General features: G+C 50.4%; 4 protein-coding genes across 7 annotated transcripts in view; 2 read left to right on the plus strand and 2 right to left on the minus strand.

Annotated features, from left to right (window-relative positions):
* CFAP57 (cilia and flagella associated protein 57) overlaps positions 1 to 1,998 on the minus strand; it is a 21,798-nt gene extending 19,800 nt beyond the window's left edge. The window contains exons 1-2 of the mRNA XM_072128704.1: positions 1,903 to 1,998; positions 1,287 to 1,466 (exon numbers count right to left, since the gene is read on the minus strand). Coding sequence (XP_071984805.1) covers positions 1,287 to 1,443 — 157 coding nt within the window. The 5' untranslated portion in view covers positions 1,444 to 1,466; positions 1,903 to 1,998. The remainder of the gene's footprint in view (positions 1 to 1,286; positions 1,467 to 1,902) is intronic.
* On the plus strand, positions 1,948 to 13,179 carry EBNA1BP2 (EBNA1 binding protein 2). The gene is made up of 10 exons (XM_072128707.1): positions 1,948 to 2,082; positions 3,910 to 3,991; positions 4,415 to 4,498; positions 6,534 to 6,697; positions 8,137 to 8,260; positions 8,481 to 8,570; positions 9,364 to 9,439; positions 9,951 to 10,032; positions 10,197 to 10,362; positions 12,968 to 13,179. Exons 2-10 carry the CDS (start codon positions 3,923 to 3,925, stop codon positions 13,016 to 13,018), a joined length of 906 nt encoding a protein of 301 aa, XP_071984808.1. The 5' UTR covers positions 1,948 to 2,082; positions 3,910 to 3,922; the 3' UTR covers positions 13,019 to 13,179.
* CFAP144 (cilia and flagella associated protein 144) lies at positions 10,198 to 17,512 on the minus strand. 3 transcript variants are annotated; one of them, XM_072128709.1, is made up of 5 exons: positions 17,206 to 17,512; positions 16,911 to 16,970; positions 14,333 to 14,436; positions 13,869 to 14,027; positions 10,198 to 10,333 (listed from the first exon to the last, which is right to left on the minus strand). In XM_072128709.1, exons 1-4 carry the CDS (start codon positions 17,366 to 17,368, stop codon positions 13,914 to 13,916), a joined length of 441 nt encoding a protein of 146 aa, XP_071984810.1. In that variant the 5' UTR covers positions 17,369 to 17,512; the 3' UTR covers positions 10,198 to 10,333; positions 13,869 to 13,913. The 3 variants fall into 3 exon arrangements, with proteins under 3 accessions (XP_071984810.1, XP_071984809.1, XP_071984811.1); XM_072128708.1 differs by lacking the exon at positions 10,198 to 10,333 and having other exon boundaries at positions 13,744 to 14,027; positions 17,206 to 17,510; XM_072128710.1 differs by lacking the exon at positions 10,198 to 10,333 and having other exon boundaries at positions 13,744 to 14,027; positions 17,233 to 17,473.
* Positions 17,375 to 24,876, plus strand: part of PIF1 (PIF1 5'-to-3' DNA helicase) — a 19,072-nt gene continuing 11,570 nt past the window's right edge. The window contains exon 1 of one of the 2 annotated variants that reach the window (XM_072128706.1): positions 17,375 to 18,161. Coding sequence is in view for 1 of the 2 variants with exons in the window: in XM_072128705.1 (XP_071984806.1) it covers positions 17,892 to 17,977 (86 nt within the window). In the remaining variant the exon portion in view is untranslated. The remainder of the gene's footprint in view (positions 18,162 to 24,876) is intronic. The other variant, XM_072128705.1, reaches the window with a different exon arrangement.

Raw genomic sequence — 24,876 nt, forward strand, 5'->3', positions numbered from 1 at the left:
AGGGTACAGAGGACCACCAAGACGTATGACCTCCTACAGGGTACAGAGGACCACCAAGACGTATGACCTCCTACAGGGTACAGAGGACCACCAAGACGTATGACCTCCTACAGAGGACCACCAAGACGTATGACCTCCTACAGGGTACAGAGGACCACCAAGACGTATGACCTCCTACAGGGTACAGAGGACCACCAAGACGTATGACCTCCTACAGGGTACAGAGGACTACCAAGACGTATGACCTCCTACAGGGTACAGAGGACCACCAAGACGTATGACCTCCTACAGGGTACAGAGGACCACCAAGACGTACGACCTCCTACAGGGTACAGAGGACCACCAAGACGTACGACCTCCTACAGGGTACAGAGGACCACCAAGACGTACGACCTCCTACAGGGTACAGAGGACCACCAAGACGTACGACCTCCTACAGGGTACAGAGGACCACCAAGACGTATGACCTCCTACAGGGTACAGAGGACCACCAAGACGTATGACCTCCTACAGGGTACAGAGGACCACCAAGACGTACGACCTCCTACAGGGTACAGAGGACCACCAAGACGTACGACCTCCTACAGGGTACAGAGGACCACCAAGACGTATGACCTCCTACAGGGTACAGAGGACCACCAAGACGTATGACCTCCTACAGGGTACAGAGGACCACCAAGACGTATGACCTCCTACAGGGTACAGAGGACCACCAAGACGTACGACCTCCTACAGGGTACAGAGGACCACCAAGATGTAGGACCTCCTACAGGGTACAGAGGACCACCAAGACGTAGGACCTCCTACAGGGTACAGAAGACCACCAAGACGTATGACCTCCAACAGGGTACAGAGGACCACCAAGACGTATGACCTCCAACAGGGTACAGAGGACCACCAAGACGTATGACCTCCAACAGGGTAGAGAGGACCACTAAGACGTATGATCTGCTACATGGTGCAGGCCTGGGTGCCCACAGAAAGGTCTCTGAGTGCCACCTCTTGCCCCCATGCCTTAGGTTCGCCACCATTGTCCTACCGGGTACAGATGACCACCAAGACGTATGACCTCCTACAGGGTACAGAGGACTACCAAGAAGTAGGACCTTCTACAGGGTGCAGAAGACCACCAAGACGTATAACCTCCTACAGGGTACAGAAGACCACAAAAACTTATGACCTTGGATCCTCACATGATCCTCACATCATGTCACGCCTCATTTTCTGTATTCCTCAGATATCTGCTGGAGTTCCCCTCTAACTCTCCTTCCAGCCTCTGCTCTTACCTGGAATGAACCTCTGCCATCTCTGATCCACGTTATACTTTATACAGTTGTTTCCGGACGGGAATATCACCGTCTGCTCATCAAAGTAACAGATATTGTTGGCGACTTTAGGTCGGAGACCGAAGATGTGATGAGACTGCGCCACGATCACCGACATGATGGCGGAAGGCGAGGGACGACCTGCGGGAGGAGAACACAACCAGATCAGGGGATGATACAGGAAGAAGAGATCACGTCTCGCCACAGTCATGTGACCCCCGGACCAGAACCGCAGCCACGAAATACAACCAGATGGGAATAATTATTAGACAGAAAAAAATGGCTGCATTTAATTTTTCGCTGTAATAAAACTACTTAAGTCATAAAAAAAGTATTTGCTGCAAAAACAAAAAAGAAAAAGCGACATTCTCCAAAATGACCCCCTGGGCGATGGCGCCAGAGGAAAACACGGATGTCACGGTCATTATTATTATTATTTATTAATAGAGAACCAATAATTCCAGTTATAATATACAGATTATAGCACAGTACAATATAATATAATATACAGATTATATCACAGTCAGATATAATATAATATAATCTGCAGGAAGGTGACAGGACCCTCCGTACTCACCCGCTTCTCTCCTGGCTGTGTACCTCCGTTACCATAGAGACAGGACGCTGCGCCGCGCGGATCCCTGGGCAGCCGCGGGGCATGATGGGATATGTAGTTCCCGTCGCGGGATGGTGACGTCAGCGGAAGTGAAGCGTTTCACCACTTCCGTTTGGTTACACGTGTGGAGCGGAGGGTTAGGTGAGTGCAGTGCGGGTCGTGCTTCATAGGAAGACGCGCCGTGTGTACAGTCCTCTGCAGAGGGTATAGAAGGGGGAGAGGTAGCGGATGACATTTTTGGAGGGTTGTATTTGTGCCCTGACGGTGACGAGCACTGAGACAGAAATGTGGTCGCCAAGTGCATTGCCAATGTTATCATAGTTAGTTTATCAAATCCATCAAAAACATGAGGTTTAGTGAAAAATGTATAAGAAGCTTATAATGACCTTAAATCTGATGCACCGCACTGACTGCTAACGGCCACACGTCACATGATGTCTGATACACCGCACTGACCGCTCACAGCCACACGTCACATGATGCCTGATCCACCGCACTGACTGCTCACAGCCCCGCGTCACGTGATGCCTGATACACTGCACTGACTGCTCACAGCCACACGTCACGTGATGCCTGATACACCGCACTGACCGCTCACAGCCACACGTCACATGATGCCTGATACACTGCACTGACTGCTCACAGCCACACGTCACGTGATGCCTGATACACCGCACTGACTGCTCACAGCCACACGTCACATGATGTCTGATCCACCGCACTGACTGCTCACAGCCGCGCGTCACATGATGTCTGATCCACCGCACTGACTGCTCACAGCCGCGCGTCACATGATGTCTGATCCACCGCACTGACTGCTCATAGCCACACGTCACATGATGTCGGATACACCGCACTGACTGCTCATAGCCACACGTCACATGATGTCTGATACACCGCACTGACTGCTCATAGCCACACGTCACATGATGTCTGATACACCGCACTGACTGCTCACAGCCACACGTCACATGATGTCGGATACACCGCACTGACTGCTCATAGCCACACGTCACATGATGTCTGATACACCGCACTGACTGCTCACAGCCACACGTCATATGATGTCGGATACACCGCACTGACTGCTCACAGCCCCGCGTCACATGATGTCTGATACACCGCACTGACTGCTCACAGCCCCGCGTCACGTGATGTCTGATACACCGCACTGACTGCTCACAGCCCCGCGTCACGTGATGTCTGATACACCGCACTGACTGCTCACAGCCCCGCGTCACATGATGTCTGATACACCGCACTGACTGCTCACAGCCGCGCGTCACATGATGTCTGATCCACCGCACTGACTGCTCATAGCCACACGTCACATGATGTCGGATACACCGCACTGACTGCTCATAGCCACACGTCACATGATGTCTGATACACCGCACTGACTGCTCATAGCCACACGTCACATGATGTCTGATACACCGCACTGACTGCTCACAGCCACACGTCACATGATGTCGGATACACCGCACTGACTGCTCATAGCCACACGTCACATGATGTCTGATACACCGCACTGACTGCTCACAGCCACACGTCATATGATGTCGGATACACCGCACTGACTGCTCACAGCCCCGCGTCACATGATGTCTGATACACCGCACTGACTGCTCACAGCCCCGCGTCACGTGATGTCTGATACACCGCACTGACTGCTCACAGCCCCGCGTCACGTGATGTCTGATACACCGCACTGACTGCTCACAGCCCCGCGTCACATGATGTCTGATACACCGCACTGACTGCTCACAGCCCCGCGTCACATGATGTCTGATCCACCGCACTGACTGCTCACAGCCCCGCGTCACATGATGGAAACTCGGGGTGTCTGATACACTGCACTCACTGCTCACAGCCACACATCACAAGAGTCACATGATGGATCCACCGCACTTACTGTTGCAGTAGATTTCACTAATTTTTAACACATTCTCTTTGCTTTGGAAATAGGATCAGAATCACAATGTCGGACCATGAGGAGGACAGCACCTCAGACTCAGATTTGGATCCCACAGAACTTACTGACAAAGAGGTGAGAGGGGAGACGTCTGAGTGGAAAGTATCCACACCCATCACTGGACCACAGCAGTCACCCGCAGGGGGTGGCGCTGGTCATCTGGGGCAATGGCTCCTGGCGGGAAGGGAGGGAGGATATATTAAGAGCTTGTGAGAAGCAGGAGAAGGAACAAGAGTAAGAATCTGAGCAACTGTGACAGGGGGCAAAATGTGATGGGGTCAGAACCGCCCCTGACTACTGCCGGCTATGATGTAGTCAGGATCAGGCTGAGGGGTGGCTTGGATCTTGTCTATCCCTTACTTGGGGGCAGTGGGAGTCATAGAACACCTGGAGTTCAAGCCCATGACCTCATAGGTCGCTGCCCCCTTGTGGCTGTCGTTATCCCCTTCATTCTGCTGCACTTATCTGATATGATACAAACCTCTCTGTGTCTTGTAGCTACAAGAAGCTTTCAGTCAGGGGAAGCTGAAGCCTGGACTCAACGTGGTGCTGGACGAGAAGAAGAAAACGGCTAATGATGTGGTGAGTACAGAGGACAACACAGGGACCACCAGGACTGCTCTACATACACACACACACAGGACCAGAAGGACTGCTCCACAAACACACACATGATCACAGGGACCAGCAGGACTGCTCTACATACACACACACAGGACCAGAAGGACTGCTCTACATACACACACATGATCACAGGGACCAGCAGGACTGCTCTACATACACACACATGATCACAGGGACCAGAAGGACTGCTCTACATACACACACATGATCACAGGGACCAGAAGGACTGCTCTACATACACACACATGATCACAGGGACCAGAAGGACTGCTCTACATACACACACATGATCACAGGGACCAGAAGGACTGCTCTACATACACACACATGATCACAGGGACCAGAAGGACTGCTCTACATACACACACATGATCACAGGGACCAGAAGGACTGCTCTACATACACACACATGATCACAGGGACCAGAAGGACTGCTCTACATACACACACATGATCACAGGGACCAGCAGGACTTCTCTACATACACACACAGGACCACAGGGACCAGCAGGACTTCTCTACATACACACACAGGACCACAGGGACCAGCAGGACTGCTCTACATACACACACAGGACCACAGGGACCAGCAGGACTTCTCTACATACACACAGGATTACAGGGACCAGCAGGACTGCTCTACATACACACACAGGACCACAGGGACCAGCAGGACTGCTCTACATACACACACACATGATCACAGGGACCACCAGGACTGCTCTACATACACACACAGGACCAGAAGGACTGCTCTACATACACACATGATCACAGGGACCAGCAGGACTGCTCTACATACACACACATGATCACAGGGACCAGAAGGACTGCTCTACATACACACACATGATCACAGGGACCAGAAGGACTGCTCTACATACACACACATGATCACAGGGACCAGCAGGACTGCTCTACATACACACACATGATCACAGGGACCAGCAGGTCTGCTCTACATACACACACATGATCACAGGGACCAGAAGGACTGCTCTACATACACACACATGATCACAGGGACCAGCAGGACTGCTCTACATACACACACATGATCACAGGGACCAGCAGGACTGCTCTACATACACACACATGATCACAGGGACCAGCAGGACTGCTCTACATACACACACATGATCACAGGGACCAGCAGGACTGCTCTACATACACACACAGGATCACAGGGACCAGCAGGACTGCTCTACATACACACACAGGACCACAGGGACCAGCAGGACTTCTCTACATACACACACAGGACCACAGGGACCAGCAGGACTTCTCTACATACACACACAGGACCACAGGGACCAGCAGGACTTCTCTACATACACACACAGGACCACAGGGACCAGCAGGACTTCTCTACATATACACACACAGGACCACAGGGACCAGCAGGACTTCTCTACATATACACACACAGGACCACAGGGACCAGCAGGACTTCTCTACATACACACACAGGACCACAGGGACCAGCAGGACTTCTCTACATACACACACAGGACCACAGGGACCAGCAGGACTGCTCTACATACACACACAGGACCACAGGGACCAGCAGGACTGCTCTACATACACACACAGGACCACAGGGACCAGCAGGACTGCTCTACATACACACACAGGACCACAGGGACCAACAGGACTGCTCTACACACACACAGGACCAGAAGGACTGCTCTACATACACACACATGATCACAGGGACCAGCAGGACTGCTCTACATACACACACAGGGACCAGCAGGACTGCTCTACATACACACACAGGACCACAGGGACCAGCAGGACTGCTCTACATACACACACACAGGACCACAAGGACCAGCAGGACTGCTCTACATACACACACACAGGACCACAGGGACCAGCAGGACTGCTCTACATACACACACACAGGACCACAGGGACCAGCAGAACTGCTCTACATACACACACACAGGACCACAGGGACCAGCAGGGGTAACACTTATTTCCGCTATAGAGGGGACTGCAGCAAAGTCTGAAGGATCTGAAGAAGGATCTTCCTTGGGTCGAACGTCTGGATGTGACAACTGCCCCTGCACCCGACCCAGTGCTGCAGAACGGGAGCGCAGCTCCGGAGGGGGAAGTGGACGCAGAGGACGATTTCAAGAGAGAGATGGTCTTGTAAGTGAAAGTCCCTCCAGAGCAGACATTCAGAATTCATATCTGTCCAATCCGGTCCTTCTGCTTGTGTGTTTGTAAAGTTACAATGTGCTTGCATACAGCGACTCACTGCTGAGATAATCACTGCGCATAGGACACTTACAGCTGTGGCCGCTGCAGGATGGGAGTGGGTTAGTTTGGGGCATTCTGCAGATTGTATGTAATAGAGCAAAGTGCAAAGAGGACAGAATATAGATCACAACAGGAAGAAGCTGAGAATACTCATAGACTTCAGCTCCACAACGTTCAGAATACAGGCAGTCCCCGGGTTACATACAAGATAGGGTCTGTAGGTTTGTTCTTAAGTTGAGTTTGTATGTAAGTCGGAACTGTATATTTTATCATTGTAATCCCAGACAGAACTTATTTGGTCTCTGTGACACTTGGATTTTAAAAATGTTGGGCTGTCATAAGAATCAGGATTAACACTAAAGCTTCATTACAGACGCCTGTGATAACTGTTACAGCTGATTATTGTAGCCTAGGACTAAAGTACAAGAAATTACCAATATCCAGAGGTCCGTTTGTAACTATGGGTCGTATGTAAGTCGAGTGTTCTTAAGTAGGGGACCGCCTGTAGTGAGAGCAGCTCTGGAGTATAATACAGGATGTAACTCAGGATCAGTACAGGATAAGTAATGTCATGTATGTACACAGTGACTGCACCAGCAGCAGAATAGTGAGTGCAGCTCTGGAGTATAATACAGGATGTAACTCAGGATCAGTACAGGATAAGTAATGTCATATATGTACACAGTGACTGCACCAGCAGCAGAATAGTGAGTGCAGCTCTGGAGTATAATACAGGATGTAACTCAGGATCAGTACAGGATAAGTAATGTCATGTATGTACACAGTGACTGCACCAGCAGCAGAATAGTGAGTGCAGCTCTGGAGTATAATACAGGATGTAACTCAGGATCAGTACAGGATAAGTAATGTCATGTATGTACACAGTGACTGCACCAGCAGAATAGTGAGTGCAGCTCTGGAGTATAATACAGGATGTAACTCAGGATCAGTACAGGATAAGTAATGTCATGTATGTACACAGTGACTGCACCAGCAGCAGAATAGTGAGTGCAGCTCTGGAGTATAATACAGGATGTAACTCAGGATCAGTACAGGATAAGTAATGTCATGTATGTACACAGTGACTGCACCAGCAGCAGAATAGTGAGTGCAGCTCTGGAGTATAATACAGGATGTAACTCAGGATCAGTACAGGATAAGTAATATCATGTATGTACACAGTGACTGCACCAGCAGCAGAATAGTGAGTGCAGCTCTGGGGTATGCTGGTCTTGTGGAATAATTCTATGTGCAGTGTATATATTTGGGGTATCAGGGTGGCACATCATACACTTCCTCATGCATCCTCTCCTCCTCCTCCTCCTCAGTTATCGGCAGGCTCAGGCTTCTGTGCTTCTCGCTCTTCCACTTCTAAAGAAATTTAAAGTCGCTACCAAACGTCCTGATGATTATTTTGCAGAAATGGCCAAATCTGACCAACAGATGCAGAAGGTTGGTGTCTCCTCTTGGGCGGGGGGTCCCCTCTTGTGTGAGGGCGCGGGGGTGGGGTCTCCTCCTGGGGTTGGGAAGTTTATACGTTTTTTGGCTTTCTGTGTATAGACCCTCAATGTTGGGATATGATGATCTTATACACAAGCAAAGAAAACTCCATAAAACCTAATCCTGACTCCTCCATGTTGTGTCCTGATGATTTCACTTTTTGGGTTTTTAGGTCCGAAAGAAACTACAAGAAAAACAGATTTCAATGGAGAAATCGGAAAAAGCCAAACAGCTGCGAGCGCTGAAGAAATACGGGAAGAAGGTGAGAGGTCGTACAGTGACCCCTGCTGCCCCGTCACTGGGGGTGCGGGACCCCTCTCTGTTCCACGTCATTGGCGGTGCGCTGTCCCATGTAGTGCGGGCCCGTCCCCCGAGGTGGGGGCCTCCCCTGTCCCTGGTGGTGTGCTGTCCTCTGTGGTGCCGGCTTCACCCCTGTCCCTGGTAGTGCGCTGTCCCCGGGGGTGCGGGCCTCCCCCCTGTCCCTCGTGGTCCGCTGTCCCCTGTGGTTCGGGGCGCCCCCTGTCCCTGGCGGTGCGCCTTCCCCTGTGGTGCGGGCTTCCCCCCTGTCCCTCGTGGTCCGCTGTCTCCGGGGGTCCGGGCCTCCCCCCTGTCCCTTGTGGTCCGCTGTCTCCGGGGGTCCGGGCCTCCCCCTGTCCCTCGTGGTCCGCTGTCTCCGGGGGTCCGGGCCTCCCCCCTGTCCCTCGTGGTCCGCTGTCTCCGGGGGTCCGGGCCTCCCCCCTGTCCCTCGTGGTCCGCTGTCTCCGGGGGTCCGGGCCTCCCCCCTGTCCCTCGTGGTCCGCTGTCTCCGGGGGTCCGGGCCTCCCCCCTGTCCCTCGTGGTCCGCTGTCTCCGGGGGTGCGGGCCTCCCCCCTGTCCCTCGTGGTCCGTTGTCCCCGGGGGTGCGGGCCTCCTCCGTCCCTCGTGGTCCGCTGTCCTTCGTGGTCCGCGCCTCCCCCTGTCCCTCGTGGTCCGCTGTCCCTTGTGGTGCGGGCCTCCCCCTGTCCCTCGTGGTCCCCTGTCCCCCATCACTGAATGTTTGTTGCTTTTCTCTTCAGGTGCAAGTGGAAGTTTTGCAGAAGAGACAGAAGGAGAAATCCAATATGATGAATCAGATCAAGAAGTATCAGAAAGGTAAAGGGCCGGGGGGGGGGGGGGTCATATTCTGCCCTGATGTATCAAATCACTGAGGGTCCAACAATCTGCTCATACTGAGAGCACAGCTGGAACAACAGCACCATTCTCTGTGCAGTGGCCGAGCCGTCTTACTGCAGCTCAGCCTCCATTCACTTACATGACACCCGGGGGGTCACCATAGAGACAGGGGTCTGGCAGTGTAACGTGAGGGTCCTCCTGACCCCTAGGCTTGTTCCTTGCTGATTATACGGTTACTGAGCTGATGCTCTGGATCGTCTCCGTGCTTCCCCCTTCTAGTGGCTACAGATATACATAGGGATCACTGAGTCTGTTGGGATCTGTATAACAGTGTGCGCCATGAGCTCCCTCTAGTGGTGGCTGCAGAAAATTAGATATTGGAGCATCTTAACAGAAAAATAAACCCAGAATTTTATTCTTAAAGAGGAGGTTACTTAGTTTTCTATATTTTTTATGGAAGATTCCTGACGTTTGTTGTTCCGTCCTGCAGGTCTGTCTGATAAGTTGGATTTTCTGGAGGGTGACGAACCTCAGAAGTCGGGAGGAGGAGGAAACCCCAAAGCTAAGAGAGGGTAAGTGCCCGGAGCAGGGTGTAGCCACATCCCTCATGTCAGGGGGCTGCAGACCCCACAGATCTCTGCTCCCCGTATACTGTCATGTTCTGCTTCTCCCTCAGTGTACGTAAGAAATACAATTGTCTGATTAATAATAGTTTGTTTTTTGCCTCCAAACAAAGACCCAATGCCAAGAGGAAATACAAAGACCAGAAGTTTGGTTTTGGTGGAAAGAAGAAAGGATCAAAGATGAACACGAGGGACAGTTGTAACGATGTCTCAGGATTCCGGGCAAAAGTAGCACATGGAAAATCCAGACCTGGGAACAAGGGAGCCAAGAAAGCAAATGTAAGTAGAAGCTGTTACTCCAGAGCTGCACTCACTATTCTGCTGCTGGTGCAGTCACTGTGTACATACATGACATTACTTATCCTGTACTGATCCTGAGTTACATCCTGTATTATACTCCAGGGCTGCACTCACTATTCTGCTGCTGGTGCAGTCACTGTGTACATACATGACATTACTTATCCTGTACTGATCCTGAGTTACATCCTGTATTATACCCCAGAGCTGCACTCACTATTCTGCTGCTGGTGCAGTCACTGTGTACATACATGAAATTACTTATCCTGTACTGATCCTGAGTTACATCCTGTATTATACCCCAGAGCTGCACTCACTATTCTGCTGCTGGTGCAGTCACTGTGTACATACATGACATTACTTATCCTGTACTGATCCTGAGTTACATCCTGTATTATACCCCAGAGCTGCACTCACTATTCTGCTGCTGGTGCAGTCACTGTGTACATACATGACATTACTTATCCTGTACTGATCCTGAGTTACATCCTGTATTATACTCCAGAGCTGCACTCACTATTCTGCTGCTGGTGCAGTCACTGTGTACATACATGACATTACTTATCCTGTACTGACCCTGAGTTACATCCTGTATTATACTCCAGAGCCGCACTCACTATTCTGCTGCTGGTGCAGTCACTGTGTACATACATGACATTACTTATCCTGTACTGATCCTGAGTTACATCCTGTATTATACACCAGAGCTGCACTCACTATTCTGCTGCTGGTGCAGTCACTGTGTACATACATGACATTACTTATCCTGTACTGATCCTGAGTTACATCCTGTATTATACTCCAGAGCTGCGCTCACTATTCTGCTGCTGGTGCAGTCACTGTGTACATACATGACATTACTTATCCTGTACTGATCCTGAATTACATCCTGTATTATACCCCAGAGCTGCACTCACTATTCTGCTGCTGGTGCAGTCACTGTGTACATACATGACATTACTTATCCGGTACTAATCCTGAGTTACATCCTGTATTATACTCCAGAGCTGCACTCACTATTCTGCTGCTGGTGCAGTCACTGTGTACATACATGACATTACTTATCCTGTACTGATCCTGAGTTACATCCTGTATTATACTCCAGAGCCGCACTCACTATTCTGCTGCTGGTGCAGTCACTGTGTACATACATGACATTACTTATCCTGTACTGATCCTGAGTTACATCCTGTATTATACCCCAGAGCTGCACTCACTATTCTGCTGCTGGTGCAGTCACTGTGTATATACATGACGTTACTTATCCTGTACTGATCCTGAGTTACATCCTGTATTATACTCCAGAGCCGCACTCACTATTCTGCTGCTGGTGCAGTCACTGTGTACATACATGACTGATCCTGTACTGATCCTGAGTTACATCCTGTATTATACCCCAGAGCTGCACTCACTATTCTGCTGCTGGTGCAGTCACTGTGTACATACATGACGTTACTTATCCTGTACTGATCCTGAGTTACATCCTGTATTATACACCAGAGCTGCACTCACTATTCTGCTGCTGGTGCAGTCACTGTGTACATACATGACGTTACTTATCCTGTACTGATCCTGAGTTACATCCTGTATTATACCCCAGAGCTGCACTCACTATTCTGCTGCTGGTGCAGTCACTGTGTACATACATGACATTACTTATCCGGTACTAATCCTGAGTTACATCCTGTATTATACCCCAGAGCTGCACTCACTATTCTGCTGCTGGTGCAGTCACTGTGTACATACATGACATTACTTATCCTGTACTGATCCTGAGTTACATCCTGTATTATACCCCAGAGCTGCACTCACTATTCTGCTGCTGGTGCAGTCACTGTGTACATACATGACATTACTTATCCTGTACTGATCCTGAGTTACATCCTGTATTATACCCCAGAGCTGCACTCACTATTATTCTGCTGGTGCAGTCACTGTGTACATACATGACATTACTTATCCTGTACTGATCCTGAGTTACATCCTGTATTATACCCCAGAGCTGCACTCACTATTCTGCTGCTGGTGCAGTCACTGTGTACATACATGGCATTACTTATCCTGTACTGATCCTGAGTTACATCCTGTATTATACCCCAGAGCTGCACTCACTATTATTCTGCTGGTGCAGTCACTGTGTACATACATGACATTACTTATCCTGTACTGATCCTGAGTTACATCCTGTATTATACCCCAGAGCTGCACTCACTATTCTGCTGCTGGTGCAGTCACTGTGTACATACATGACATTACTTATCCTGTACTGATCCTGAGTTACATCCTGTATTATACTCCAGAGCTGCACTCACTATTCTGCTGCTGGTGCAGTCACTGTGTACATACATGACATTACTTATCCTGTACTGATCCTGAGTTACATCCTGCATTATACCCCAGAGCTGCACTCACTATTCTGCTGCTGGTGCAGTCACTGTGTACATACATGACATTACTTATCCTGTACTGATCCTGAGTTACATCCTGTATTATACTCCAGAGCTGCGCTCCTTTTTCCTACCTTACATGATTTTGTTACACTTAATTTTTTTCTGCAGTTTCACTTTAATATATTTTATTTTTCCAGAGACGTCCCGGTAAGATGGTTCGGCAGAAACAGAAGAGTAAAGGAAGATAGAGACTGATGTGACTTGGGACATTGTGATCTCCTCCTCCGGGGGGCGCTGTGTGTTGTCAGAGACTCTGTATATGACATCTTGTGGTTATGTTTCCTTCGCTCCCATCGTGTTTTATATGGAATAAGTTTTATGGTTCTATTAAATAACCCAAGTGGATCCACAGCGGCTTCAGATCTCGGGTGTAAGCGCAGGGGCACATGTCTGGAGGGCACCCGGCAGCTGACAGAGAGCTGCTGAGATATCTGTGAGCTGCTGTGTCCTCCATGCTTTACACTGCATCTCTGCCCTGTTATTCTATTAAAGCCTTTCACCCAGGAATCCTGTGGTCTGTGTGGTATCGGATTAACCCTGAGAAATCTGACCCCCACGCGCATGGATGTAATTGGTGGGACCCCTGCTCTGCACTTCATAAAGACCTCTGCCTTTCCCCTCACCCTCTGCAGGTTTTCGCCTATTATGTACCCCCCTTCCTGTACAGTGTGGGGGCCGCTCCTGCCATGTGACCAGTGTGGGGGCCGCTCCTGCCATGTGACCAGTGTGGGGGCCGCTCCTGCCATGTGACCAGTGTGGGGGCCGCTCCTGCCATGTGACCAGTGTGGGGGCCGCTCCTGCCATGTGACCAGTGTGGGGGCCGCTCCTGCCATGTGACCAGTGTGGGGGCCGCTCCTGCCATGTGACCAGTGTGGGGGCCGCTCCTGCCATGTGACCAGTGTGGGGCTGGTGGTGTCTTTCAGCAGTATCTTTATTACAGTCGATTTCTATGGAATAGACACAGATCTGCATCCATTATGGCTGATGCTGGAGGACTACAAGTCTCAGACGTCCTTTGGGGTCCCCCCAGCCTCTTACAATGAATGTGTCCATGTTTGGGGGTAACGTGCGGACCCCTCGTCGTCACTGCAGGTTGACGCTCTGCTCCTTCATCCTCCAGGCGGCCTCCATGTATGTGGTGATCTCCGTTTTGTGGCGATGATGGTTCAGCCTCCGGTCGGTCCGGTCCACACTGATCTGTAGGAAGAAGATAATCCAGGTCACCCCCATGGGAAGTCCCACCGTACAGAGCTACTCCTGCACCTCCACAGGAATGTTGTAGGGACACGTTTGGGCTGTGAGGATGAAACACGATGCCCAAAACTTTCCCCATGATACATCGGCCACAGATTTTATACTTGAGTAAAGAAGATAAAGGTTTCTGGAGATTCCTGTGCTGGCGCTGGAGCAGCTTTGTTTGCACCCTGACCTGTAGGGGGAGACACAAGTGAATGTGTGACCCTCCTGTCCGCTGCCTCCTAGTGGCCGCACTGAGGACTCACCAGGGGCTGCGTCATCCAGCCGATCTCTTGGCTTGTAGTTTGCGGTTCTGTGTATTTTTTGGTCGGTTCTAGAGCCGTGTGATGGATGATGGTCAGGAAGTTTTCTGTGGGAAGAGTCAGAAGGTGTTATCATCGAGAGAAGTTTATATGAAAGGAAACCTGTCAGCAGGTGTGACCATGCGGACTGCAGTGATATGTATTGTCCCCGGAGAGATGTTTCATGAGACCTTTGTATGTTGTTAGTAGCAGCAGGACTGTGATCTATTCATTTATATTCCAGGATTGTAGCTTTACCAAGTCTTTACACTGCCGTGCTTTTAGCTTTCTGACTTTAGTTACTTTACAGCCTCAACCATTCTGTTCTAGAGACTACTGTAGGATTGAACCTGAAGCCTGCTACAGTTTTTTAACCCTTTCTCTGTGAAGATGCTCAATGCACAGAGCACAGCAGTGTGAGGACACGCCCCCAGGGCACTTGAATGAGCTCCAATCCTGGAATATAAATCCTTATATAACAGTCCTGCTGCTAATAACATTCACGAAGGTCTGATTACACATCTGTCCAAGGAAAATACATAACTTTGGCTGCAGGGAGCACAGAGAACAGTAGTGGAGAAGCTAAAATCCCTGAATATAAATCCATATGTCACAGTCCTGCTGCTACTAACATACAAACAGAAAGGTCTGATTACACAGATCTAACCTTGAGACAATGCACTAGGGCTGTGTCTCCTCACACTGCTGTGCGCTCAGAGCTCTCATTGTCCTGGGCACTAAATAATATTGTAAGTATTGTTTCTAAAATCCACTACAGCAGAGACCACAGAGCACAGCAGTGTGAAAACACACCACCATTGCACTTGCCGAAAAAGACATGAACTTATGAAGCTGCTTAATAAACTAAACTGATTGTACACGGCTCAAAACATAAACGCAGCCGATAAAGATCCCACATCCTGGAGCTCAGGGGAGGAAATAGTCTGTGTGGCCTCCATGTGCCTGTATGACCTCTCGGCATGCTCCTAATGAGGTCAGTAGTGTGCGTGGCTTCCACGTGTCAGTATGATCTCCCTACAACACCTCGCCATGCACCTGATGAGGATCTGTATTGAGTGTGGCCTCCACATGCCAGTATGACCTCCCTCCAATACAACAGCATGCTCCTGATGAGGTCAATATTGTGTGTGGCCTCCACATGCCTGTATGACCTTTCAACAATGCCTCTGTATGCTCTTGATGAGGTCAGTAGTGTGTGGCCTCCATATACCTGTATGACCTCCTTACAACATGTTTGCATTGCTCTAACTAGGCAGTAGTGTGTGTGGCCTCCACGTGTCAGTATGACCTCCCTAGAACACCTCGGTGAGCTCCTAATGAGGTCAGTAGTGTGTGTGGCCTCCATGTGCCTGTATGACCTTCTACAACGCCTCTGTATGCTCTTGATGAGGTCAGTAGTGTGTGTGGCCTGCACATACCTGTATGACCTTTCTACAATGCCTCTGTATGCTCTTGATGAGGTCAGTAGTGTGTGTGGCCTCCACATGCCTGTATGACTTTTCTACAACGCCTCTGCATTTTGTTGTCATATTTTTATACGCATCCAAAACTCAAGCGGCCAAACCCCTCCCACTTGCATTTTGGATGCGTTTAAAAACGTCACATGGGAACCCACCCCGAGGGATCTCTTCTGCCTGAGCATCTTCCCTGGGCTGTAGAAACTGCCTCCTGCTACCTGTAAGGGAAAGCAATGGCAGAAGGGAACAGTGACCCAAACAGCAGAAAAGTTGTCTGTGGTCACCACCTACAGAACCTCTTTTATAGGGGATCACTTCTACCTGTTGTCAGTTCCATTTGCACAAGAGTTGGAGAAATGAATTCACAATCGGTGATGGTCCATAACTGGACAGAAGTCGTGGACCGTGAGTTATACTGCGTCGCCTTTATGTGTCTGCGCAGTGTATTTACAGGACATGTACCATGAGATTCCCCGGTGGCGGATGATAACTACTCACCTCCCCATCTCTTTGGAGTGATCTTAGATCGTTATTTCTCAGAATAACCGTATTTTGGAGAAAAATACATTTTTAAAATATGCAAATAAGCCTGAAGTGCTCTGTAGAGCACCTCTGGGCTCCACCCTGGTGTCATTTATTCACTCCCCCGGCCCGTCCAGCACGGACATTCAGGAGATTCACAGACCGGGATGTCACCGGCTCACTGATCGCTCTGTAGTTGGTGCCAGTTGGGCTGGGGGTTGAAAATATTTCATTATGGCAGATCCCGGGGGTGCTCTGCAGAGCACTTCAGGCTCATTTGAATATTTTAAAATCATATTTTAATCCAAAACGTGGGAATTCCAACATATAAGTAAATAGTAATCATCTACCAGCAGGGAAGCTGCAGTAACCAGCACAACCACTACGCACTGTCTGGCGCTGCAGTAACCAGCACAACCACTACACACTGTCTGGCGCCGCACTACGGTCCTCGTAGCATTGGAGCTCCAGTACGAGTGCGGATCATGACCCTCCTCCTGTAATAAGACACGAGTATAATGATGATGGACAATCCCTCGTACCGTCTGCGCTCTCGGCCTGGTTCTCGTGCCACGCCATCGGCTTCCCGGTCACCGCGTGCACTAAGGGAGGAGACAGAGAAGAATCAGGATGGTGACACCACATGCTCCGCCCTCATCCATAACTCCTCCCACGTGACAAAATATTCCTGCGTCACACTGTGACATCATCAGTCAGGGATGACGTCATATGGCTTTGTTATCAAGCAAAGCCTTGGTCACGTGACAGGATTGGTTGTCGTCTTCCTAGATAATCGGTCACCACATCCAGCCGATCACGTTATTATTATCATAATACGGCACAGGTGTGAACAGGATACGTTACTCTTGCGGTGCGGGTTGATGCTGTACTCGGTCACCAGCTTCTGACTGCGGTTCTCCTTGCGGATCGTCTCCCGGTGGATGGCGTTCAGGGACACCTCGTCCCGCGGGGGTTTCTCCCGTTGTCCGGTCGCCGCCATCTTTCGGGATCGCTGCGGTGATTGTGCGTCCTGTTACCAGGGAAACCGATCAGGCCCCTCCAGGGTGTCCGCGCGGCGCCTGCATGCACCGAGGCCCCGCCAGTCTGCCCGAAGAGATGCCTGATAGTGACTCACAGATATTTCGGGATCAGGACAGGTTCTCATGTCTCTGTGTAGTTATCACTTTCTACAAAACTCCTGTCATTGACAAAGAAAATCGCATTATCACCTACAGTAACCAAATTAATTTCCAGCTCATATATTCATGTTATGACGGTGGATCAGATATTGGATGAAGGAATCTGATCCGGTCGCCGCCTTTATCCACAGGGAATCAGAATATACTTTGCCAGTAGTTGTATAGGAAGGGAGTCAGGGATTACCCGAAACAAAGATGGACGCCGCGGGGAATCACGTGACCAAACAATCTGGCTGCTTAGCGCTAACGGCTCTGCTGTCGTGACGTCACTGGAGCGCGATTGGCTCGTTCTTTAAATGTCCCTCCTCTGATTGGCTGATTCCCATGCGCCGGCAAATTCGAATCTGTTTCGTGTGTTTGGGATCAGAGACAGAAGAGAAGACAGAACCGAGGACAAGCGCAGGAGCCGGGTAGGAGACAGGAGCTAGAACCGGGGGGAGGAAGAGAAGGACCGGGGGGAGAAAGAGAAGGACCGGGGAGGAGGCTGGAACTGGAACCGGGGAGGAAGAGAAGGACGTAGCCGGGGAGCCCGCACCAGGGAGGACAGAACCGGGGAGAGAGCAGGATCCTAGGAGCCTCATACACAGCGACAAGGTAAATCTGATCTGTTGTTCCCATAGATCCTTTATGTAGCAGAGAGAAGATGTATCCTGTCCTCTCTGTATACTTTCTATCTGTGGTATATGGGCTGGAGGGGAGCATGATACATTGTATCTGTGCTGTATGGGCTGCATAGGGAGGATGACCCTCAATGGTTTGGATGAACTCCTTGGCGGGTGAGTAAAGATGCTACAATACTTTAAAATGTGCCCTATGTATCTTATCCAATTAGTGGATGCAGTGAAGCCGATGCCAGTGATGTCCTATAGCAGTGATGGGGAACCTTTTAAAGACTGGGTGCCCAAACTACAACCAAAACACACTTATTTATTGCAGAGTGCCAGCATGCCAATTTAAGTAGTAATTTATTGCCACCTGTTCTACCACAACTTTCAATTATATCGGCCTCTTGAGGACAATAAAACAGTTTAAAGAAGAAGGGCAAATTTGGACTAATGTTGTTGCATCTTGCCATGGTCCCCCTGTACAGGAACAAATGTGGGTCCTAGAGGAGCCTTAAAGATAATCCTCCCCTTTCCACATGTTCTACCTCTTCCAGCAGTCCCAAGCAATCATGAAAGTGTTGAATTAAAATATCACTGAGAGCAGCATTTCTTGAGTCACTTGGGACTGCAGGATGATTCTTTGAGTTCTATGTCTGGTGCTATGTTGATGGCTTGGGTGCCCAAAGATAAAGCTCCGAGTGCCACCTCTGGCACCCGTGCCATAGGTTCGCCGCCACTGTCCTATAGGTACAGGTAGAGGGGTAGGACAATACATGTAGTTTCAAAACAGACGGTAGGTTGTATCATTGATAAAAGACTTGTACAATTAATGAAAGTTAACGAATAGAGATGAGCGAACACTAAAATGCTCGGGTACTCGTTATTCGAGACGAACTTTTCCCGATGCTCGAGTGCTCGTCTCGAATAACGAACCCCATTGAAGTCAATGGGAGACTCGAGCATTTTTCAAGGGGACCAAGGCTCTGCACAGGGAAGCTTGGCCAAACACCTGGGAACCTCAGAAAAGGATGGAAACACCACGGAAATGGACAGGAAACAGCAGGGGCAGCATGCATGGATGCCTCTGAGGCTGCATAATCGCACCATTATGCCAAAATTATGGGCAACAGCATGGCCATGACAGAGTGACAGAATGAAGCTAGATAGCATCTAAAACATCCAATAATTGACCCTGACACTATAGGGGACGGCATGCAGAGGCAGCGGCAGCAGGCTAGAGAGTGGCATGGCGACATACCCTAAATGGACTCAGGCTTCAAACCAATGGGTGGCAGAGAGGAACCAAAGGAGGTGAGCAAGAAGCGCTCAAATAATATCGGTACATGATAAAAGTTTGCCAGTATATTTTGTGGATTACACAGCAGGGTGGCGACAAAGTTAACATGGAAGCCATGAAAACAACCCAAAATTCTGCCTGACACAGCTCGTTTGATAAGGGGACCATGTATGGAGGCAGTGAACTAGTAGTAGATTAAAGGTGCTGCAGTTAAAACTATGTTAGTTGGATCTTGGCATGGAGCTGGCGCTCCGCTGCCAGGCGAGCTTTCGCCAATCCAAGCCCCTGTCTATAGGCTACTCCCCAAACAGCACTTCTAAGAACCTTTTGTATAAGATCAAGTGTAGTAGCGTTCTTATAAGTTTAGGATATGGCGGGTGAGGGGAATGTAAACAGATGCGCAAGAAGCGCTGAAATAATATCCCTAAATGGTAAAAGTTTGCAAGTATATTTTGGGGATTACACAGCAGGGTGGCGACAAAGTTAACAACTTTGATGTGGAATGCCCTGTAATAGCTCTTGGGCGGTGTGCCTTTTATCGCCTAGGCTCAGCAGTTTCAGCACCGCCTGCTGTCGCTTAGCGACGGCACTGCTGCTGTGCCTAGAGCTACCGACTGATGGCGCCATGCCCACGGATGGTAATTCGGAGGAGGTGGAGGAGGGGTGGGAGGAGGTATAGTAGGCCTTTGAGACCTGGACCGAGGTAGGCCCCGCAATTCTCTGCGTCGGCAGTATATGACCAGCCCCAGGGTCAGACTCGGTCCCAGCCTGCACCAAGTTAAGTGTAGTAGCGTTCTTATAAGTTTGGGATATGGCGGGTGAGGGGAATGTAAACAGATGCGCAAGAAGCGCATGATGCGCATGGAGCTGGCGTTCCGCTGCCAGGCGAGCTTTCGCCAATCCAAGCCCCTGTCTCTAGGCTACTCCCCAAACAGCACTTCTAAGAACCTTTTGTATAAGATCAAGTGTAGTAGCGTTCTTATAAGTTTAGGATATGGCGGGTGAGGGGAATGTAAACAGATGCGCAAGAAGCGCTGAAATAATATCCCTAAATGGTAAAAGTTTGCCAGTATATTTTGTGGATAACACAGCAGGGTGGCGACAAAGTTAACAACTTTGATGTGGAATCCATGAAAACAACCCAAATTTCTGCCTGACACACCTCGTTTGATAAAGGGACGATGTATGGAGGCAGCTATATGGACGACTTTTGGAGGTAGCAATGGAGACAACGTGTGGAGGCTGCTATGGAGACAATTTAATTTGGATAGTGCCTGTATGTGGCAGTCCCAAACATTTTTCAAACCAGAGGAGCAGGTAGGTGGCCCTCCAGTAAAATGGGATAGATTGAGTGCCTGTATGTGGCAGTCCCAAAAATGTTTCAAACCAGAGGAGCAGGTAGGTGGCCCTCCAGTAAAATGGAATAGATTGAGTGCCTGTATGTGGCAGTCCCAAAAATTGTTCAAACCAGAGGAGCAGGTAGGTGGCCCTGCAGTAAAATGGAATAGATTGAGTGCCTGTATGTGGCAGTCCCAAAAATTGTTCAAACCAGAGGAGCAGGTAGGTGGCCCTGCAGTAAAATGGAATAGATTGAGTGCCTGTATGTGGCAGTCCCAAAAATTTTTTAAAACAGAGGACCGGGTAGGTGGCCCTCCAGAAAAATGGAATAGATTGAGTGCCTGTATGTGGCAGTCCCAAAAATTTTTTAAAACAGAGGACCGGGTAGGTGGCCCTCCAGAAAAATTAAATGCATGAAGTACTATAGCAAGAGCCAGTGGGCCCTGTCAAAAAATAGCCATTTTCCTCTGCTTTACTGTACAAAGAGGAGGAGAAGGAGGAAAATGAGGAGGAGGAGTGGATCAATTATTCAGGTTGAGCTTCCTTCACCTGGTGGAGATTGGAAATTCTGAGAAATCCAGCCTTTATTCATTTTAATAAGCGTCAGCCTGTCAGCGCTGTCAGTCGACAGGCGTGTACGCTTATCGGTGATGATGCCACCAGCTGCACTGAAAACCCGCTCGGACAAGACGCTAGCGGCAGGGCAGGCAAGAACCTCCAAGGCGTACAGCGCCAGTTCGTGCCACATGTCCAGCTTTGAAACCCAGTAGTTGTAGGGAGCTGTGTGATCATTTAGGACGATGGTATGGTCAGCTACGTACTCCCTCACCATCTTTCTGTAAAGATCAGCCCTACTCTGCCGAGACTGGGGACAGGTGACAGTGTCTTGCTGGGGTGACATAAAGCTGGCAAAAGCCTTGTAAAGCGTACCCTTGCCAGTGCTGGACAAGCTGCCTGCTCGCCTACTCTCCCTCGCTACTTGTCCCGCAGAACTACGCACTCTGCCGCTAGCGCTGTCAGAAGGGAAATACTGTTTCAGCTTGTGCACCAGGGCCTGCTGGTATTCATGCATTCTCACACTCCTTTCCTCTCCAGGGATGAGAGTGGGAAGATTTTGCTTGTACCGTGGGTCCAGGAGAGTGAACACCCAGTAATCGGTGCTGGAATAAATTCTTTGAACGCGAGGGTCACGGGATAGGCAGCCTAGCATGAAATCTGCCATATGCGCCAGAGTACCAACGCGTAAGAATTCACTCCCCTCACTGGCCTGACTGTCCATTTCCTCCTCCTCCAACTCCTCCAACTCCTCTTCTTCTGCCCATACACGCTGAACAGTGAAGGACTCAACAATGGTCCCCTCTTGTGTCTCGCCAACATTCTCCTCCTCTTCCTCCTCATCCTCCTCCACCTCCACCTCCTCCGATATGCGCTGAGAAACAGACCTCAGGGTGCTTTGGCTATCAACAAGGGAATATTCTTCCCCCGTCTCTTGTGACGAGCGCAAAGCTTCCGACTTCATGCTGACCAGAGAGTTTTTCAACAGGCCAAGCAGCGGGATGGTGAGGCTGATGATGGCGGCATCGCCACTGACCATCTGTGTTGACTCCTCAAAGTTACTCAGCACCTGACAGATATCAGACATCCACGTCCACTCCTCATTGTAGACTTGAGGAAGCTGACTGACCTGACTACCAGTTCTGGTGGAAGTTGACATCTGGCAGTCTACAATCGCTCTGCGCTGCTGGTAAACTCTGGATAACATGGTCAGTGTTGAATTCCACCTCGTGGGCACGTCGCACAACAGTCGGTGAGCGGGCAGTTGGAGGCGGCGCTGCGCTGCCCTGAGAGTGGCAGCATCTGGGCTGGACTTCCTGAAATGCGCACAGATGCGGCGCACCTTCGTGAGCAAATCAGACAGATTGGGGTATGTCTTGAGGAAACGCTGCACTATCAGATTTAACACATGGGCCAGGCATGGCACATGTGTCAGTCTGCCGAGTTGCAGAGCCGCCACCAGGTTACGGCCGTTGTCACACACAACCATTCCCGGCTTGAGGTTCAGCGGTGCCAGCCACAGATCAGTCTGCGCCGTGATGCCCTGTAATAGCTCTTGGGCGGTGTGCCTTTTGTCGCCTAGGCTCAGCAGTTTGAGCACCGCCTGCTGTCGCTTAGCGACGGCACTGCTGCTGTGCCTAGAGCTACCGACTGATGGCGCCGTGCCCACGGCTGGTAGTTCGGAGGAGGAGGTGGAGGAGGGGTGGGAGGAGGAGGAGGCATAGTAGGCCTGAAACACCTGGACCGAGGTAGGCCCCGCAATCCTCGGCGTCGGCAGTATATGAGCAGCCCCAGGGTCAGACTCGGTCCCAGCCTCCACCAAGTTAACCCAATGTGCCGTCAGCGATATATAGTGGCCCTGCCCGGCAGCACTCGTCCACGTGTCCGTGGTCAGGTGGACCTTGTCAGAAACGGCGTTGGTCAGGGCACGGATGATGTTGTCTGACACGTGCTGGTGCAGGGCTGGGACGGCACATCGGGAAAAGTAGTGGCGGCTGGGGACCGAATACCGAGGGGCGGCCGCCGCCATGAGGTTGCGAAAGGCCTGGGTCTCTACTAGCCTATAGGGCAGCATCTCCAGGCTAAGCAATCTGGAGATGTGCACATTAAGGGCTTGGGCGTGCGGGTGGGTTGCACTATATTTGCGTTTCCGCTCCAGCGTCTGGGGTATGGAGAGCTGAACGCTGGTGGATGCTGTGGAGGATCGTGGAGGCGACGATGGGGTTTTTGTGCCAGGGTCCTGGGCAGGGGGCTGACTATCAGCTGACACAGGGGAAGGAGCAGTGGTGTGCACGGCCGGAGGTGAACGGGCTTGTTGCCACTGAGTGGGGTGCTTAGCATTCATATGCCTGCGCATACTGGTGGTAGTTAAGCTAGTAGTGGTGGAACCCCTGCTGATCCTGGTTTGGCAAAGGTTGCACACCACAGTCCGTCGGTCATCCGGTGTTTCCTTAAAGAACCTCCACACTTCTGAAGATCTAGCCCTCGCCGCAAGAGCCCTCACCACGGGAGCTTCACTAGTTGACAGTGGCGCTGATGCACCAGCTCTGGCCCTGCCTCTCCGTCTGGCCCCACCACTGCCTCTTCCAACCTGTTCTGGTCGAGGACTCTCCTCCGTCTCAGAAGCACTGTGTTCACCCGGCCTCTCAACCCAGCTTGGGTCTGTCACCTCATCATCCTCCGATCCCTCAGTCTGCTCCCCCCTCGGACTTCCTGCCCTGACAACAACTTCCCCACTGTCTGACAACCGTGTCTCCTCATCGTCGGACACCTCTTTACACACTTCCACTACGTCAAGAAGGTCATCATCACCCACAGACTGTGACTGGTGGAAAACCTGGGCATCGGAAAATTGCTCAGCAGCAACCGGACAAGTGGTTTGTGACTGTGGGAAGGGTCCAGAAAACAGTTCCTCAGAGTATGCCGGTTCAAATGCCAAATTTTCCTGGGAGGGGGCAGACTGGGGGGGAGGAGGCTGAGGTGCAGGAGCTGGAGGAGTGGGGATTTCGGTGACATGGGTGGACTGCGTGGAAGACTGACTGGTGGTGGACAAATTGCTCGAAGCATTGTCAGCAATCCACGATATCACCTGTTCGCACTGTTCTGGCCTCAACAGTGCTCTACCACGAGTCCCAGTAACTTCAGACATGAACCTAGGGAGTGTAGCTCTGCGGCGTTCCCCTGCTCCCTCATCAGCAGGTGGTGTCTCACCCCGCCCAGGACCACGGCCTCTGACCCCTGCAGTAGTTGGACGCCCACGTCCCCGCCCTCGTCCTCTACCCCTAGCCCTCGGGTTAAACATTTTTAAAATGAGAGTTATAACTTTATTTTTTTTTTTTTACTTTTTTTTTTTTTTGTGTTTTTTGTTTTTTTTTGAGTTTTTAAAACCAAACAATCCTATCCTATTGCTATGGCTATTTTCTAGCCAAGTATCAAAGGAAGCACACTACTATGCCAGATGAGATGACACTGAGTTATTGCCTAATAGAAATCCAACCCCTACTGAATTTTCCCA

Source organism: Engystomops pustulosus, chromosome 10, assembly GCF_040894005.1.
Source record: "Engystomops pustulosus chromosome 10, aEngPut4.maternal, whole genome shotgun sequence".
Taxonomy (NCBI): Eukaryota; Metazoa; Chordata; class Amphibia; order Anura; family Leptodactylidae; genus Engystomops; species Engystomops pustulosus.

Bases quoted from the DNA above. Each gene is read 5' to 3' on its own strand.
- EBNA1BP2 (XM_072128707.1), top strand. From the start codon at position 3,923: ATGTCGGACCATGAGGAGGACAGCACCTCAGACTCAGATTTGGATCCC. The intron at 3,992-4,414 runs GTGAGAGGGGAG...TGTGTCTTGTAG, and splicing joins CAGAACTTACTGACAAAGAG to CTACAAGAAGCTTTCAGTCA. The intron at 6,698-8,136 runs GTAAGTGAAAGT...CCTCCTCCTCAG, and splicing joins TTCAAGAGAGAGATGGTCTT to TTATCGGCAGGCTCAGGCTT.
- CFAP144 (XM_072128709.1), bottom strand. From the start codon at position 17,368: ATGGCGGCGACCGGACAACGGGAGAAACCCCCGCGGGACGAGGTGTCC. The intron at 16,971-17,205 runs GTATTATGATAA...CTCCTCCCTTAG, and splicing joins ATCCTGTTCACACCTGTGCC to TGCACGCGGTGACCGGGAAG. The intron at 14,028-14,332 runs GTGAGTCCTCAG...TTCTTCCTACAG, and splicing joins GCTGGATGACGCAGCCCCTG to ATCAGTGTGGACCGGACCGA.